Source organism: Alosa alosa, chromosome 11 (genome assembly GCF_017589495.1).
Source record: "Alosa alosa isolate M-15738 ecotype Scorff River chromosome 11, AALO_Geno_1.1, whole genome shotgun sequence".
Classification (NCBI taxonomy): Eukaryota; Metazoa; Chordata; class Actinopteri; order Clupeiformes; family Clupeidae; genus Alosa; species Alosa alosa.
This window is the reverse complement of record NC_063199.1, coordinates 23469249-23489046: the sequence shown is the minus strand read 5'-3', so window position 1 is coordinate 23489046 and position 19798 is coordinate 23469249. Positions and strand designations below refer to the sequence as shown.

Genomic DNA, 19798 nt, shown 5'->3' with positions numbered 1-19798 from the left:
CAGATCTGGGTCACCCTCAGCCCGACTGAACTGAACTGAACTAAACTCAACTCAACTCAACTCAACTCAACTCAACTCAACTCAACTAAACTTGACAGCAGGAAAGTCCAATGCTTCTCTAGCCTCTGTAATTACGTGGGGGATTTAATGAATTGTCGTTTCTTGGTAAGAGTGACGACAAGATGAAGCAAACAGTTCCAGGCACACAGTATACACACACACACACACACACACACACACACTTTACTCTTTCACAGTAATCTCAGAGTCATGACACTGCCAGACTGGGAGGACCGTCCAGATGAATCATGAGAAGACAACACCACGAACACAGAACCAGATACAGAGAGTATGTATGTGGGGACAGGATGCGTGACGTCCTAAAATTCACACACACACACAGCCACACCCCTCATCATTTTGCATGTGTCATAGTAAACCGACTGTGGGCTCTGGTTACCCACTAAAGCCTGATCACATTCATTAGGCCCAAAGACCAGTAGACCAGGCTAAACTCATGCACAGACCAGTAGACCAGGATGGGCTCATGCACAGACCAGTAGACCAGGCTAAACTCATGCACAGACCAGTAGACCAGGATGGGCTCATGCACAGAGAGGCTGATAGCAGAAGTGCACTCAACCGGAGTCCAAAACCGGCAAGCGCTCACCAAACAAGACATCCATTTGCTTGCTTGATGGGGAGCCAACAAAGAACTGCTCATCTGTGATCTGTGTTCAGCCTTCTTTCTCCACACACACACACACACACAAACACACAGACACACACTCTCTCTGTCTCTGAAATAAACAAACATGAAAAACACACACTTTCTCAGACATAGACAAAAAGTAACACACCATGTTGTGACTTCGTTGTACAAGTGTGACTGCTTTTTAATGGACTCCAAAACACCCCACATTTCTGACACACCATTCCTTTGAAACCAGAATGGATAAGTGCCTGCTAGAAGAAATGTTCCAGATGCGACTTCGGCGAACAGGCAACATCACACCAGTGATATCTGCTTTCTTTTCCTGTTCCAAGTTCTCTCAAAACAAAAGGCAAAACATGGTGGAACCTACACTTTTCAATCAAGTCGGATTAAGTGCAATACTAACGCTATGATATGATTGGTGCATATATGTGGAATGCTCAAAGAGTCTTATGTGTTTATCCTGCTTGTGTTGTCATTCCAACAAAGACCTGACATGTTTTACCCACTGACAAACAGTTTCCCGTACGATAAAAATAAAGTACCTATCAATCAGTCAGTCCCTACATGAACTGGAAAAGCATGAGGTAGAACACCACAAGGCCTGCTTCATGCCTTCAAAAAGGCACTGTTAAGGGGAAAACACATGCTTTCATGTAACGAGGATAAATACGAGACTGAGCACTGCGTCCGTCTTGTGTGCAACAGGAAACATCTCGGCAAGATGTCCAGCTTACTTCTAACTACATCAGTGCAAGAAAATGTACCCCAGCTCACATGTGCCAGTGCAAACATTATTCTTACAGTTCCAATAGCCTAATCTGGTTGTTTTAATAACACAACCTTTAATATTACCTTTTAGTTTCATTTAATATAATATTTTAGTATAATTAATATAACCTTTCCTCTTCACTTGAGCTATTTGCAAGGCTCGGTGTAGTAATCGAGGGATCAAGAAGGCCAGTATGGAGCCCCATGGACACCAATCCCACCTCTTAGGAGAAGGATGTCACATGTGGATGAATGGCACATCATTCAACACAGGAAATCCGACGGAGCTTTTAACACAGACTGCTGGGTTTTTGATGAACAACAGGAATGTGAGGCATTTCCAGAGAATGGGTTCAAGAGTCAGGCGAAATCTTCACAGGATTTTAACACTGCGCCACTTTCTTGGAAATAGTTTTACAAACATTAACATCTTTATTATATTAAATCTTTACAGTAATAACTTCTCATACAGTGATTAGTGACTTCTCTAGGGAGATTTATTCTTGTGCTCTCCATGTCCAGCACAGCAGCTTTGCTCTTCGCATCTCACTCACACAATGACTTCTCAAATCGGGACATCGGTTATTGCACTCAGACCTACAACTTAAATGGCAACTTCCTGACCATCTGCTCAAACATGTTGTTTGCATTCAGTCTTCTTTTAAACAATTCAGTAGCTTGTTGAACTACCTAGCCATCAGTGATTAGCCGATTGATCATGCTGACTGTTTGTAAAAGCTGATCAACAGAATGTCACAATACTTTGTCCACAACAACGATAATATCACAATGCAGCAATACTCAATATATAAAGATTAATCTACGATACATGTGTGTATCTGTGTAAATGAAGTAAAAGAAAAAAGGCAAAAAGCTTAAATTATGTATTTATTCACAACATTTTAAAACTGAACTGAAAGTGTTTAAAGTGCATAGTTTTAGCTTAGTGGTTCTTAAAAATATAAAAACTAATTTGACCATGTAGAGGATTATCATCATCCATTTGATAATTCACTCAATCTGGTAAGTCAAACTGTCATACGAGTCTGTTTATAATATATTTATTTCAGTAAAATTTGGCATCAGCTTATCACAAAAAGTCAATATACTGTATGATAAATTGATGTGCCGATATTTTGTGCCAACCCTAGTTTACACAGGCCTATCTGTTGTCAACAATCTTCATGAAGCTACACTGACACACAGAATTGCACAGCAATAACAATCTGTCTTGAAGTGCACCCCTCATCGAGCCCATGACTTATCCATCACCCCCCAGTTTTGGAACTACTTTTTATGAGCTAGTCACAAAGAGCTCTTCTGTTCTTTATCCATATCAGCCATATGCAGCCGACAGAACACGGTCACTATGTACTACTGAATTACGTTCAAACACTTTCAGTACTATGATCACTTACTGTACATCTGAAAGGCTACAGCAATGCATGCTTTTTCGCCCAGACTTCCTTGTTCTATGTATTTACAATAGCAATTTCTACACAAGCGCCAGTGATTGCCTCCTTCGCGTTTAACAATGGCTGACATTTTTAATCTGCAGCTTCCTCCATCAACGCAAACTGTTTCATCTCCATCACTGAATTCTAATTCTATCTCTCTCCCTCTCTCTCTCTGGGCTCACAGTTCATCTCTTCTAATCAGGGAGGAAGGGGCTGCTGGAGGAGGGGATATTAGGCGTGGGTGGAAGGGAGTGGACCCATCCATTCATTGGAAGCTGTCAGGTGCAATATTGCTCATGCTGCATCAACCCCCTGTTTTTTTTCCCTCCAGAGAGGAGTGCTGCTGAAACTCTCCTTCTACCCTTCTACCCCCCCCCCCCCTCTCTCATGAAAGGGAAGAGACGCGGAGTTGTGTCTACGGGTGCGTCATGGAGGAGGTCTCCCCCCAGGCTACAGCAATGAGGCTCCACAGAGAGAAGATTCTCCATACTGGTTACGGGGCAATCTCATTAGAGTAACTCTCTCAGAGTGGCTCAGGCAGAGAAGCCCAGCGTCCAGCACCTCACTAGCAAGTGCACACTCAAGCAATTCTCTACATTTCTCTCCCCCATTTAGTTTAGCACTTTTTGAATAGCTTTTGAAAATGTTGTTAAAAAAGAGTTTTTAACATTATGGGTATGCGCTGTGTGAATATGCTGTTCGAACTTTATAAGCTGTGGTTTGAAAGCCTGTTCATTTGGATCTGCTTGTACTACAACAAACTCTTAAGTCCCTCTCCACAGACGTGAAGGTGAAGGGGAGGCACTGAAACTCGACACTGTTTTTGCCCGTCTAAACTCACCAGACAGGTGCGGCCAATTCCACACCAATTTCAACAGTAACGTCGACACCCTGGTGTCTGGGTTGTGAAAACAGTCGGTCGAATCTAAGGAAAATGTGATCTGAGGAAAGCAACAATGCTGTGATCCCAGTATGCAGGGAGATGGACTCTGGCATGAGGAACCAGGTCAGAAGTCTACGAGCCCCATTCACACGCAAGAGAAACAGGGACTGAGTCCTGTAGACTGGGATCCGTCCATCACAAATATTTGCACAACTGCGGATGAAAAAGGCTGGCAGGAGGAGAGCTGGACGAGGTTACGGGGAGTAGACCAGAGCTTGTCATGTCAAACAGAACGGATGATGTGAATCGTTAAAAAACCTTCCTGCCAGACTCCTCCTACCCTGCAAAATGGTTGAAGATGTCTGCAGTCAGACCGATACATTCTGCTGGTAGTTCCAGAAAGATTTTACAACTCAGCCCTGTACTGCCCATCTCACCAACAAGGGAAGATCTTCATACGTCAAACTGTGTTCAGGTGTCACCTAGAAGTTACAGCCAATTAAAAAGTTCCATAAACCATGATAAATGTGCTGAGAAATAGTCAACGCAGAGCAATAGTCAACACTATAAACTCACATAAAATGTATTATGAATTGTTACAGCGCAGCTGGTTCTCACTGCTGTGATCATCAGTTAAGAACGACACACTAACACGCCTTCAACTATCAAAACTGCGGTCATCACAGTTGGAAGCATTCATGTAGAAAAAGAACCGAAGATCTGAGCAAGACTCTGCATTTAGAGAATAAAGACAGTCAACATCAGGTAGCTGTCCCCAAAAACCCACCCAAAAAAGATCAGAGTAGAACTCACATGTCCTCTGGCGTCCAGTGCAACAGAACTTTCACCTTGCCGGAATCCTCTTTCCGTCTGGCTGTTACCTGCAAATGAAGCAAAGTGGGTTAAGGGACACATTTGGGGATAAACAGGAATTTCAAACAACTTTCAAGGGCATAGACAGGATTTTAAAAAACTTTCAAACCAGCCAACTAATGTTTACCAGACTAGCAAAGGTGTGTCCGGTCACAGTATCCTCTCAGTGATGGAGGTATTGGCAATATATATGCACATAATACTGTATATCATAGTAAATTATGTAAGTTACTATATAAAGTATTTATTTGAAAAATATTTACAGTATATAAAGTATGTAACGATAAAGTATATCATCTTAGCAATGGTAAAGAACTCCATGCAGGCTAACTACAGGCCAAGATTCCAGTGAGAGCTGAATGCTTTTAATTTGGGACTAGTGCAGTGCCCGTTCAGACATGCTATTCCTGTAGAAAACCCGTAGCTCAATTACATGCCCGTAGGTCGACATGCTTTAAAAATAGGATGATAGGGAAAAACATAATTCCAGCTAAGCATTCAATAATGAATACTGAATATTATATTATAATACATTATAATAAATGTGCAGTGAGCAGAATTTAAGCATGGCTGCATGTGACATTTTTTACAGATCAAAATGGCATAAGACTAACAGCTGATTTGAGTTAAGGCTATATATTTAGGGACCTTGCAGTCGGAATTGTCGTTTCCCTAGAGGCACGCTCTTCACATGTCAGAGTACAAACCTCTCAAAAGAGGCGACAAAACATTGGCTGACAATTAGTGGTGGCAGCACTTGTCTACTGAATGCTAGGCTGCAAGTGCTGATGTTTTTGTTAGCATCCTGAGACCAGTGAATAATAAACTTTTGTACTTTTTAGGAGCGCAGGAACACAAATAAAGCATACATTAACACTCAGACACAATGTAACAACACTTTTAAGTACCTACACAAAACACATGGATTGTGTGCTTTTTCAACTTCAGCTTAAAACAACAAACATCATCCATGTACATGTAACAAGACTCAACGTATTCAAAATGCAACATAATTACATGTCCTGTGCTTGTTTATAACTACTTCTAGATTCTTCAGTGTGAAGAAGCCCTTATCTAAAGACTCTTGGGAGACCGTCTACTTATGGGACCGTTGGGCCACCACAGGCCCTGCTTATGGGCCACCACAGTAAATACGCACAACAGCCTGAGAAATCGGCTACTTTCACAAGTACACAAATGGCAACAATAATAACCTCCAGAATGGTTCCCACTCATTTCTGACAGCGTACATAGAAAAACCTGAAATGTGCAAACACATACACACTGAAGAGGGGAAAAAAAACAGTCATGCAAATTAGTCAGGAGGATTTTACTCTCATGTTACACAAACTGACTTTGTGGCAAATTTTATAAGCTATTTCAGCCATAAATGTGGCTGAGCACCTATTCACGGACACAGTTTTGGGTACAGACACGGATATAGTGGTTTTAAAACATACCAATTAAAATGGTCTGGAAAATGCTGTCAATGCAGTGGAGTTTCCAGTAGATGCTGTAGGTGGCCTGTGCCCTCATTCCCAGATCCAGGCTCATTAAACACTTCCTACCGCTCTACTGCCTGACTCCTCATTTATTTATGTTTGCCATCCCTTCTGGAACTTTCTCCTGGCCTTACTGTGGAGGAGACACGGTTACAAGCCCGTTTTGTTTGTTTTTCTTATTTTCTCTGTCTCTGGGTATCTGAGCAATGGTGCGCAGAGCACTGTCTTTTGGGTTAACTCTAGGACACCGCAACCTGCAGTCCACTTGTCGGACTTACAGTAACACTGTCACACTTGAGCCTTATTTGGGGGATCCATTGCTCTGGTGCCGATCGTTCCATCAAAGACTCTGTTAGCACAGTACATTCTGGACTGCGGAGAACAGACAGTAAACAAAACACTTATCCGACGTGCACACACTTCCTGCTAGCTTTTCAAATTTGTTGTGGTGTCATGCCTTCTAGGATTGATGGATGAAATAACGGACGACTGTATGACATGTGGGAGGAGGCTTTCATTTGGACTTTAACAAACACGAACACACACATGCCTGGAATTTCTCCCATCAAAATATGTGTTGTATAAACAGGATGGGGGGGGTCACTCTGCAACAGCTGATTGCATACGAGAGGAGGGACAACCTCCTTTTTTTGAAAAACAAGGATATCGCTTAGATATCCTACCAAAAACAAACACATTTCCTTTCCGTCTAGCTCTCTCTCCCACCTCCTCTCTCGTTCCCCCTCTCCCTCCGTCTAGCTCTCTCTCCCACCTCCTCTCTCGTTCCCCCTCTCCCTCCGTCTAGCTCTCTCTCTCACCTCCTCTCTCGTTCCCCCTCTCCCTCCATCTAGCTTTCTCTCCCACCTCCTCTCTCGTTCCCCCTCTCCCTCCGTCTAGCTCTCTCTCCCACCTCCTCTCTCGTTCCCCCTCTCCCTCCGTCTAGCTCTCTCTCCCACCTCCTCTCTCGTTCCCCCTCTCCCTCCGTCTAGCTCTCTCTCCCACCTCCTCTCTCGTTCCCCCTCTCCCTCATTTTCTTTTTGCTTCCTGTCTCCTCCTGTCAGAGTGAAGTGTTGTTTAGCTTGGGTCGACGGCTCTCGCAGTGGTTACCTCTCTCGGTTAAGGCCTCTCACTTCTCTGTGTTTGGCTACGGTGCCGAGGAACTCCAGCTATGTGTGGAGAGGAAGAGAGGCGGTCTGTTTGGCGCGGCCGGCCAAAAACAACAGGCCCAGCAGCACTCTGGCCGCGGCACGTACGTCAGCAGCGTACAGCTGGGCTGCGGCACGCTGGCAGCTGCTGCAGCGCCCTTTTAATTAGCGAGGCCTGAGAGTCCGTCTTCAGCCTGGGGGGCTCGGCAGCACAGCACAGCGCCGCTAATTTGCGTCCACTGCCCTCAAAGAGCCAACGCCACACCCAGAGGTGACAACTTAAGACACCCACACCACAACAAAGCCATGTATTAAGCACACCCGTGTATTAACCGCAGTGCCCAATAGCCCAGTGAATCAAATCAGATTGTGCTTTAATCATACAGAAGAATGAAGAAAAGTAATGCATTCCCATGTATAGCCTGCCCCTGTGTGTTAACCTCATAGCTGAAGAAATTTTGCAAAATCAATGTATAAACCTCGGTTAATAGACGGAAAATCACAGCACTTACAAGTCTACAAACAACGTCTACGACATATCATTGTGCAATCATATATGTTCCACGTGCAAGCACACATATATGGCTACATACAGGGACAAACACACACTAACACACTTCCAAGGAGGGTACATACTACTGCTGCTCTGTGTGTGTCTGTGTGTGTATGTGTGTGTGTGTGTGTGTGTGTGTGTGTGTGTGTGTGTGTGTGTGTGTGTTGTCTGGGGCAAATGAGTGAGACGTCAAACTACTTGAGCACATCAAAGGCACGCCATTTTGAAAGTGAAAAAAGAAAAGGGGAAGAAAGCCATGCTGCAGCAGAAAGAATAAAAAACAGAAAAGGTGAACGAGCGCACAAGGTAGGAGAGGTGATGCAGACAAACCATGAGAAATGTCTAAATTGGGACTCCTGGCACTGTGACAGACGTGAGCGCGATGATGACGCACTTGGGCACGTCGTCAGAACCTTGCCGCGTGTGGAAGCGGCGTCACCTTCCACTGATCTCATCAAGTGGACTGGCTGTCTTCTTTAAGCAACAGCAACAACACCAACATCAATACCAACACCAACACCAACACCGACCCCATCTTCAGCCTGCCCCAAGCTGAATATATCTCTCCGCACAGCACAAAAGTGAGCAGCTCTGTTATATCTCTCCCCAACCGACGACAGCCCTGAGGGTTAGCAACAGTTGAGAGGGAAGGGGCGGACTTCCATTTTGCCATCACCTGACCAATCGCTCACCTTCAGACTTCACCTAAAGCCGACCCCCCTTTGGCATGCTCCACTCCTCCCCTCTCCTGGCCAAGAGCGTGCTCACCTCTCCTAACCTCTTCCTAAGCTTCATCTTCATGGGTTTCTCTCACCCACACCCCCCACCCAATCCCCTTTAAAAATTCTTGGACTGCAGTGTGCTGCAAGCATGCCAGAACTAGAGCACAGATGAAGGGAAGGACAGAGAGAGGGAAAATAGAGAGCAAGAGAGAGGGGGGAAATAAAAGAAAGAGGGAGAGCAAGAGAGACAGGGAAAAGAGGGGAAAAAGACAAGAAAGAGGTAGAGGGGAAGGATAGAGAGAGAAAAAATGAAGAGGTTGAACAAAAGAGAGAGGGAAAAGAAAGGGAAGCGGTAGAGATGGAAAACAGAGAGAGAGAGAGAGAGGGAAAGAGAAAGAGAGAGAGAGGGAGAGAGAGAGAGAGAGAGAGAGAGAGAGCAGTGGAGAAATACCACAGGCAAAGCTCAAGGGAGACAGCCATAGCGCTAATACCCCCAAGCCTCCAACCCCCCCCCCACACACACACACACCCCCCATGATGGTTGTGGTGGTGGTGTGTGTGTGTGTGTGTGTGTGTGGGGGGTTGGAGGCTTCCCTCTGCAAAGCAGGCTGCAGCTCTGCAGTGTCTCCCCATCTGTCTCATCGTGGCTGGGACAAACAATAGACAAGCAGCCTCATACGACAGACTTGATAGGCATCATGCTACCTCTATTTGCCTATTATACCTATGTGTGTAAGTGTGTGTGTGCGCGTGCGCGCGCGCGTGTGTGTGTGTGTACGTGCACTCCTGTCCTCTAGAAGAGAGATTCCATTCTGCATGTACGTCGGCTGAGCTGATGAGTCACAGCGCTGTGTGTGAGTCACGCAGCAGCAGCAGCAGCAGCAGTGTGTGTGTGTGTGTGTGTGTGTGTGTGTGTGTGTGTGTGTGTGCAGCAGCAGCAGCAGCAGTGTGTGTGTGTGCAGCAGCAGCAGCAGCAGTGTGTGTGTGTGTGTGCAGCAGCAGCAGTGTGTGTATGTGTGTGTGTGTGTGTATGTGTGCAGCAGCAGCAGCAGCGTGTGTGTGTGTGTGTGTGTGTGTGTGTGTGTGTGTGTGTATGTGCAGCAGCAGCAGCAGCAGCATAATAAATAAATAAAGACAGACAGAGGGAGAAAAAGCAGAGGAGGGAGAGAAACTCAAACAAAACCGCTGTCACCTTCAAAGCCTCCCGTCTGAGCTCTCTCCTCACTCTAGTCTCTAACATGCTCTCCAGTCAATATGGGAGCTCTCCACCCGCAGTCCTACTGCGCTCAAACACACACACACACACACACACACACACACACATCTACACACATGCAACTACACACGCACACACACGCACACACACACACACACACACACACACACACACATGCAAATACACACCATACCCCCATTTGGAGAAAAGAACACCCAGAGACATCCTGCCAGCACTGTCCCACGTGGGACACTGGCACCTTGCTAAAGAGCACAGAGCTAGAATTATCATTAGCTGCTGCCTCCTGCACACACACATTCATTAATTTACAAACACACACACACACACACAAACACACACAATCATGCATGCATGCTGACACTAAGGCACGTGTTAACCCCACCCCCAACTCATGCACACACACACCAATAACAGGGACTTGCAAATACACTCTGTTACTCACATGCATGCGCACTAATGAACAAACATAAACATACACCCCCCACCCTAAACACACAGACACACACACCAATAACAGGGACCTTCAAATACACTCTGTTACTCACATGCATGCACACTAATGAACAAACAGAAGCATGTACCCCCACCACACACACACACACACACACACGACTAAGCAGCAGCATGTGCTTCTCATCCAGATAAAGAAAATAGTGAATTGAGGACAGGATTGCAGCATATCAGTGCACATCCAGGGAGGAGTAGGAGGAGAAGAAGCGGGAGAACCAAGGAGCACTGATCCTCTTTAATGAAAAAAGAGAGGGGGTGGGGGGGTGTTGGAGGCTCTGCTGTTCCCTGTACTGTATCGTCTCCGACTTGTGACATACTGCCCTCTGCTGTCCTAATGGGAAATTACAAGCCATTCAGAAAAAACGAAAGGGAGAAAAAAAAACCCTGTGCTCAAAAAGCCATTCACAGGCGAGAGCGCCGGCCTCTTGTTGGACAGTATTCATTCACACACCACCACGGTCAGAGACTAGCGGCTAACACGTAACACCTGAGACGGGCCACATGAGGGACTACTAATGTGACCAATAAACAACAACAAGAAGAACAACAAACACCCCTGCAGAAAGGTATTTTAACCCAAAGACTTCCCATATTCAGAATTTTCCCTTCATCATGAACGCAGGTGCCCTTTGAATGCCCTGCACAGGGAGGCATTATATAAGCTGGAGCACATGACCCTTAGCTTCACTTCTGTTATATAGACTGCCGTAAATCAGCATGGCGACATAAACATGACAACAATAAAACACACAGTTGAAATTCTTCAGTTCTGAACGTGTATTGAGGGATTAAATATACAGAATGTATCAGTGTAGATGATTACGATTCTGTAGATGATTATGATTATATGATTCTAATTCATTATTTCTTCATACACCATCAAATATACAGTACTGTACTTCATAAGAGCTGAGATAATGTTGATGTCCTAATCAGAACTAAGGTTTGAATTACATTATGGGCTAATCAGAACTAAGGTTTGAATTAGATTAAGGGCTAATCAGAACTAAGGTTTGAATTAGATTAAGGGCTATCGTCACAGTATACACATGGAGTATGGAGTATAAGTGGACACATTAGGTGGAGTATACCACTGTAAACAAGGGTATGGCATGCAGTTATGCACAGAGGTCTATCCAGCATAGACGACACCTGCTGTTTGATTTGAGTAATGCATTCCAGTTAAGGGAATGTTCTCTAAAAAAAAGATACGCACATTGCCTAGAACTCGAAACTTCAAACCGGACATATAGAGCCCCCTTTTGCACTAGTGAAAGTCAAAAAGGACGAGGAGGATTTGTTTCCAGCGGCAGCAATAACGCTGAGTGCAGCGTAAGCCCTTTTGTACGTCAGCTGCAGAAAAAGCCTCCCTCTTCCCTGGCTGTGGTCGGAGCAGAGCGCACCCGTCCACCTCGACCCGTCTAACGTGGGTTGTTAAGTGTGACACGGAGTGGCACCCCTCCAGTGTGAAACTCTTACTTGTTGTCTCTCTCTCGCTCTTCCAGGGGCCCAGAGGGGCTGCGTGGTTGCGGCTGTGGCTGTGGGCGCACCACGGAAAAACCCCTGAGGGGGTGTTGCGAGGCAGGCAGCCGTGGCGGGAGAGCGCGGAGGGAGGACCACGCGCCCGCCCACAGGCGACTCGGAGGCTGCCAGGCGCGCATACTCACCGTGCTGTGGAAGACCACACTATGCCCACTACCCAGGCTCTCCATGTGGGTCGCCAGATTAAAGCAGATGGCTCGGTGCCGGATGGTGTCCATGGTCTGCGCGTCGAAGAAGTCGTGCGGCCGGGCTGAGGACAGAGAGAGAGGGAGGGGGGGGGGGGTGGACAAGCATTAGAAGTGAAGAGAAGGGGAAAAAAGACAATGCTATTTGGTATGAAAAAGAAAGAAAAATCCTGCCTGGGTACTTACGGAAATAAAATGGATACGGCAAATGACGCAAATGAGGAGTATCATCAGACCACAAAGACGACAGTTTGAACTGCGCCGCCCAGATGACAATCTCTGGCTCTGCTCTCAACTACACAATTTTGAGGTCTGTTCCATAATGTCGAGCTCATCCATGCAAGACTGAATCATGCTTAAAAGCTGTCCCTCTAGGGTTACTCTTGTGTGAGAGAGAAAGTAGAGATGTGCACAACCACGCTCATCTGTGAAGTGGCTTTTTGTTTGTGGACTCGTAGGTTAGAAATAACTTCATTCAGTCACGAATGAGATGGAATTGCTCATCAGAGTTCTTACGCTCTGCTATTAATCAGGTACAGTCAAACAAAACTTATTGTGAAGAATTTTGTTTTTCCGATTCCCACTTACTGTACACCAGCCCCTCTCTGAGAAAATGGAGCCATCTTAGCATGAATTTAAAGCAATGTAGGGACAAACCCTGACCAGTGCACACACACACTGTACATTACGTGGAGAGAATCATCGCCGCAGCAACTGTGTTCACCCCAGAATACACAGCCTACACAATGCAGCGGTCACTTTTGTGTCTAGATTCCCCATGCACCATCTCAGACAACAGAGGGAAAGTGAATTATTTGGCCAAACTCTATAAGTGTCGTGCACACTGTGTGTTTGATGTACACTGTACAATGGATTTCCATAAATCGGGTGAAACTTGCTTATCCTTGCACAGCAGACTACTATCACATCAAAAGCCTCCAAAATACTTCATTCAGCAATTATACAACAAAAATGTCAAATAACTATGGACGCAAGGAAGGAACATTTGGTGCATCTGGTACAGCAACATGTGTCCCCGTGTGACGGGGCGTATCACATGGCAGATAGGGTTGCACCTTCGTCTAGACGCTGTCCGGAACTTTCTGCAGAGTCAGGAAAGCCATTTAATCTTACCCAAAGCCTTTCACAGTTTATAGCAGCAATCACCAAAAGGCACGACATCCACAAAGACAATCCAATCAATGCCGACAAGCCTGAAATTAATCTGAACTTCTGTTTACTGTACACCCATATATTATGTGCTCAACTGTCTGGTATTTTGTCAGCCATGGCAATCTCTAAAGAGGACTCGGGGATATTGGGGCCCCGCAAAGAAATATTCCAACATTCTTGAAATGGATCTTCCCAGTCCAGTGACTTTTACGTAGGCAGGAATCACTCAGAGCTGATTTACTAAACTTTTGGCTGACTTTAACACCAACCATGTTTGTTTTAAATCTATCAGCAGAAGGCTGCTGCTACAGAAGGCTCCAGTAACAGAACTGCTCTGCACAGACATCCGCATCTCAGTTTGTGCGGGCTGGCAGCTCTCTGGGGACCTGCTAATGCAGACGTTAGCACCGAGAGACGGGGAAATTCCCTGATAAAAGAGCCTTTCAGTATATACTGTAGATGACAGACATGCCTGTAAGATTGACACCAATACCCGTGGAGGCCACATGAATGAATCACCTTTCAAAATAATGCGTGGGGATGGTTCCGCTTTCAAGGTCAAATATGAGCCCTGTCCGAGGATCCAAAGCCAGGGGACAGAGGCTAAGAATCCCCCGCCTAATCAAGGGCATCGGGGCCTAACATTACAGGCACTGCACTACTGAGAATGGTTGTGTGTGTGTGTGTGTGAGAGAGAGAATTTGTGTGTGAGTGTGTGTGTGTGTGTGAGAGAGAGAGTCTGGTATGTGTGTGAGTGTGTATGTTTGTCTGTCTGTCTGTTTGTGTGTGTGTGTGTGTGCGTGTGCGTGTGCGTGTGCGTGTGCGTGTGCGTGTGCGTGCGCATGTGAGTGTGTATGACCAAAACAAACACACTGTTCACACACGGGACCATCCGATACTTACGCAGAGATCTCCTCCGCTTGATCTTCAGCTTGCGTCTCTTGTTGATGCCAGCCTTGGACGGGGACTCTTCCTTCAGCTTGCCCTGACTGGACACCTTGGATGAGCTCAGCTGGCTGAAGTGGGTGGGCACATGTCTCGCCAGCCCACCCTGAGAGGCGAAGCTCGCAGTGCAGCCTCCTACCACACACTATGAGCCATGGAACGCAGGGTAGAGAGAGGGGGTAGAGAGACAGAGACAGAGAGAAAGAGAGACAGGATGGAGAGAAAAAAAAGTGTGAAAGTGAGAGAGAGAGAGAGAATGAGAGAGAGCGTGAAAGAGATAGACAGAGAGAGAGAGTGCAAGAAAGAAAAAGAGAGAGAGAGCAGATTCACACATTACCTACTTCAGTTCATTAATCAGCTTGTACTCCAAACTTAGTTCCATCTACACCACAGTATATAAGTACGGCCAATGTGTGTGAGAGTCGTGTCTAACTTTGAAAGATGGATACTGTGTGTGTGTGTGTGTGTGTGTGTGAGAGAGAGCCGTATCATACAGTGTGTGTGTGTGTGTGAGAGCCATTTCGTACAGTGTATGTGTGTGTGAGAGCCGTATCGTACAGTGTGTGTGTGTGTGTGTGTGAGAGCCGTATCGTACAGTGTGTGTGTGTGTGTGTGTGAGAGCCGTGTCTTACTTTGAAAGGCAGACAGTGTGTGTGAGAACCATGTGTGTGTGAGAAGTGTGTGTGTGAGAAGTGTGTGTGTGAGCAGTGTATGTGTGAGCCCTGTCTTACTTTGAAGGGCTTGTCTCCGCTGTGGGTCAGCATGTGTCTTTGCAGCCAGCTCTGACTGGTGGATGGTGTGTTGTACACCTTACAGCCCTTCCACAGACACCTGAACTCCTGGGGGGACAATACAAAACACCAGAGAGCAGTTCAAAACACAACACAGCACATTTCTTCTAGTGGAACACGGGGGAATGGGATGGCATTGCGTCAATGAAGTTCTGATAGCTTCACAGCAATTGCCAGTTTGTCCGGAAAAGCATTCCCAATGAAGATTATTACTTTCATACTCTCACTCACACACACACACACACACACACACTCACACTCACACTCACAGCCACACTCACAGCCACACTCACACGGCATACGGCCTTGGCATACATGTTGAGACACTGTGTTAAACGTACACTATGCAAGATTTTGACTTTAATATAACCTTTACCAAGCCTTTTTTTGCTGGTAAACAAACTTGTAATAGGGGAATTGTTCACCTAGCATAGCCATACAGCATAGCAGTAGCGAGTTGCTAACAAGAGAACAAGTGCAACTTCAAAAAGATAGTCGACCCCAAGACATCTTGCGAAAATCGTTAAACATTACCTTGTCAGTAGATATAGCTCTTTGGAGATATATTTTTTTTCTGCTGTTAATCCTTCACCTTCACAACAAAAGCATTTTCATTGTGTACAGGGGGAACAAGCCACGAGAAGTAGGCTATTTACAACAGCAGAGTAAAATGTAAATATATCAGGGGAGCTCTACAGTCACCAAAAATACCTGAAACTGCATAATATACCTTTAAACTAATAATATCAGTTTCCTAACCATCTGGAGTACATTAAATTCTACCTCTGAGGTTCCTTTAGATCAACTGAAAAGATGATACATCAAGAAATGACGAATCAGCTCCAACAGGAGGAAAGCACTAAGCCTACATACTGCAAGCGTGCAGCTTCCTGTGCAGTTTGCAGAAGACATCTCACAGGACAATCATGGATAGCAGAACACACACACACCACTCATCCAGTGGACTGAACATCAAGTAGTTGCTTTGGGTATGAAAATGTAACCTGACCCTAGCCAGATGAATTTCGCTCCGCCTAGCTCCACTCATCCATCTGGAACCGATCCATTAAAGTGTTGCTTCAGAAGGCTGGGTGTAGCACTCGGCTCAATTTACTATATTCTAGGTTATGTCTAGTTACTTGGACCAGAATCAGAAGTTTCTAGATAAGACTACTGGAGGTAGATGGATGCAACAAGCTAAAGTTTATGTTAGAATAATGATGACATTTAATAAGTAAAAGGAGTGAATGAATACAATGGTATAAATAACAATAAGTACAATGAATAGGTTGAAATAAATAGAATACAAAGTGCAGTGCAATAAATAACAATATCAGATGTTCTATACGGTTCTATATTCGGGTGCACCCTTATCTTACCTAAGTTCTAAAATATTCAATGTGATCTTTCAATGGTACAAGAAAATAAAAATATATACAATAAATATTCAGTGTATTATAGTATGTATGTGTATCAATTCAACAAAATGTATTATCAATATCAACGATCAATGTGTCACAATCAATTAATTCAGTTCATTCAGAAGTTATCAGGAATGGTTAAGTCAGGGAATAGTCAAAAGGTCAGTCTGGGTCAGTCTTACAGTCCTACCACAGTGGTGTGAGGGGAAATGAAAGGTGAAGGGAAGTTCAGATTCGGGATTCTGGGAGGCTCGCCATCAATTCAGATCTTTTATCCACTATAAAAAAAACCTGACCGAAGCCAGCATTCGATGCAGTACAGGCAGTTCAGAAAGTTGCAGTTCTGTTTGAAGTTTTGTCTTCTGGATGTCTTCAATCCATTCGATTTAACGTTAGTCCTGTCAATCGTTTTCCCTCCGGTCAGGTTTATGTTCTCGTTCAGGTTTCTTTTCTCTTCTTATTGAGTTCTTATTGATAGATTATTCTCGTTGGTTCGTGTTAGTTCGTGTCTTTCGTTTGATTTCATTCAAAAGTTTTTCTGTGGTTGCTGTGGAGACGCAGGGGTCGTGCTCTCATTGGCCAGCTAGCTTTTAGAAGTTAACCCTTTATGCACTGGGCTACATGGGCCTAATCAAAAAATGCTTGCATATGATTGAATAAGCCACTCGTCCGTCATCTATTAACGTGCTACTTCAACCACTCACATCGAAGCCAACCCGTGACGCTAATAACAGTCTCACAGTCGCTTCTACGCTATATCACATCTATGAAACTCCCGCCCTGCGTCCTGATTGGCTGAACCATGAAGTCGGTTGCAGAAATCACTCTCAATGGAAGAGGTCCCAGATGGATGAGTGAAGCTAGGCGGAACTAAGCGCAACGAAATTCATCTGGCTAGGGTCAGGTTAATGAAAATGTGCTTTACAAACAAACAAACAAACAAATAAATAAATAAATAAATAAAGTATGCTTAAATCCTGTACCTGTGTGTGTGTGTGTGTGTGTGTGTGTGTGTGTGTGTGTGTGTGTGTGTGTGTGTGTGTGTGTGCATGCATGTGTGTGTATGTGTGTGTGTGTATGTATGTTTGTGTGTGTGTGTGCATGTGTGTGTGTGCATGTGTGTGCGCATGTGTGTGTGTGTGTGTGTGTGTGTGCTCACCCCTCCCTGCTGGTCGTCCACGTGTACAGTGCGGATGTGTTCCGCCAGGTCGGGGCTGGAGCCATGGTGGTCCAGGCAGTGGTCCCAGCAGCAGGCGTAGGCCACGCTCTTGCCCAAGGTGGGTGTGAGGCTGCCCTGGCCATTCATCATGGCCGGCGTGGAGCGACCGCTGGACGCCGTGCTCTCCATGTCCATCAGCGTGCTGCTGATGCTGAGAGAGAGGGAGGAGAGAGGAGGGAGGGATGGATGGAGGGATGGATGGATGGAAAAATGTGTGTTATTTAGTGCAGATCATGGTTGAGTGGTTTATGTGTGACTGACAATATATCAGACAACACATTTTAAAACACACAACATAATACAAATACTTTAAATATGCATTAGCCTAAATATGAACAGCTGTGGTGGATTTCACGATATAGGATTAGTTTGCTAGCTACATTAATTAGACTATGTCAAAAAAAACAACATTACTGCCAAAAACAAGCAACATTAACGTTAATCTGAATGCAGAGCACAATATGGACTGAAGAAAAAAAATACCAGTCCCTGGGGAAAACACACAGGAGTCTGCTGAACTTGGTGTGTAGCTGAGGCAAGATTGAACTTTGTGAATGAGGAGCCAGTGATGGCGTCAAATTATGAATGAACACAGTGGACACATAAAGCCTAACTTCGAGAGAGAGAGGAAAATTGGGAGGTGCTGGTGGTCAACTGATCAACCCAGATGAAGATCTTAACTCATTAGGAGGTTAGTCCGGTGGGCAGAGGTAGGTTAAACTCTTTCACACATAGGAACATTCAGAGTGGATGATATCCTGGCTGTAAAGACAATGTACTCCACTCAGAGGTGTACGAGAGTTCATGATTAGGCCTACGGTACGTGCTGGGAATTCCCCTAATGACAAAAAGGTCTATGTTAAAGATGAAGACCTGACGTGCTGCTCTTGGCTATCCAGCTGCGGTGATTCCAGATGTGTTGGATAACACTGCTTCACTTTGACAGGCCCACTATGCAGTCAAGCTGCAGTCTGAGATATTAGTTCATGTTAGCTTGAAAGCTACGTTTTTCTTAATCTTAATGAGAGATTACGGGTATTATGCTTTAGCTCGTTGCACAGTATGCCATTCGAGTCCAATTATTTCACACATGTAACATGACATAGCCTACGGTGTATTACAGTAGGCCTAACACTAGCTGCTGGCCTCGAATCAGCATTGACCATGATTTTTTCTGTGTAGCTAGTGATGAGTCTCAAAGGGCCAATAAAATGACACAAACCTGTCTTCGGAGTCCATGCGACTGAGTGGCTCTCCATCAGAAGACGACATTTCTATGCTAACTCGTCTCTTGTTGTCATCTTCGCTGCCCTCGTTCACAGTTTTGTCTGTAACATTACTATCATCGTTTGGTTTACATCCAGTGCACTGTTTATTTGCAGGAGAGTCATTTTCATCTGATACCTGTTGTTTCACTGCCTTCAGTGTCGCATCTTCGCGTTCAGGACCACTACTGTCATTTTCGAGCGTCGTCGAAACATTGTTTTCGTTTTCATTGATAGCAGCTATCATTTCACTTTTGCAGTCCACCGTTATCTGTTCGTCATTAACGACGGCATGCTCAGGTGAAGGTTTCTTGTCATCCTCATGTTTTTCCTGCCCGCCATCAGCTTCAACTCTTTCCCCGTCCTCGGTGACGCACGACTTATCGTCTGATTTCAGGCCCGAAACCCCCTCTAACGTTACCAACTCTGAATGTAGCTCGCCAGTTGGATCGTCGACCGCTGGGGCATCTTCACCATTACTGTCGGCTGATGTTGAAGGCATTATGTCAGCTTAAACTCTAATTTGGCAGCGACTCAGTAGCCCGAGCACCTATACATTAAAAATCACTTGATGATCGCCATTGCTGCCTACAGTATACCGACTCACCACCAGGTAGGCTAAACTACTAGGTGGGTTGAACCAAAACTGACGCTAGGGGCGGAGACTGACGCATTGACGTAATGTCGCAAAAGTGGTAGGCTCAAGCGCAAAATATGAGCGGCACGAACTTGACTTCTACATGAGCAGAAGCTGAAAATACGTTGTGCGCTTGAAACTGTCATTTATTTTACGAATGTATCTACTCAAGGTTTTTTTGGATAGAATTAGAAAATATGTGTAGTGCTGTGTGGTTGTGCAATGTTACTTTTCAAAAAAAAGAATGAAAAG

General features: G+C 45.1%; 1 protein-coding gene across 1 annotated transcript in view; it reads right to left on the bottom strand.

Moving 5' to 3' along the window:
- The window catches only part of LOC125303519 (zinc finger protein aebp2-like), a 34348-nt gene extending 14816 nt beyond the window's left edge, over positions 1–19532 (bottom strand). Inside the window, exons 1-6 of the mRNA XM_048257300.1 lie at positions 18867–19532; positions 17585–17795; positions 14945–15052; positions 14172–14358; positions 12036–12160; positions 4640–4707 (exon numbers count right to left, since the gene is read on the bottom strand). Of these exons, the coding sequence (XP_048113257.1) occupies positions 4640–4707; positions 12036–12160; positions 14172–14358; positions 14945–15052; positions 17585–17795; positions 18867–19411 (1244 nt within the window). The 5' untranslated portion in view covers positions 19412–19532. The remainder of the gene's footprint in view (positions 1–4639; positions 4708–12035; positions 12161–14171; positions 14359–14944; positions 15053–17584; positions 17796–18866) is intronic.
- Positions 19533–19798: the final 266 nt, after the last annotated feature.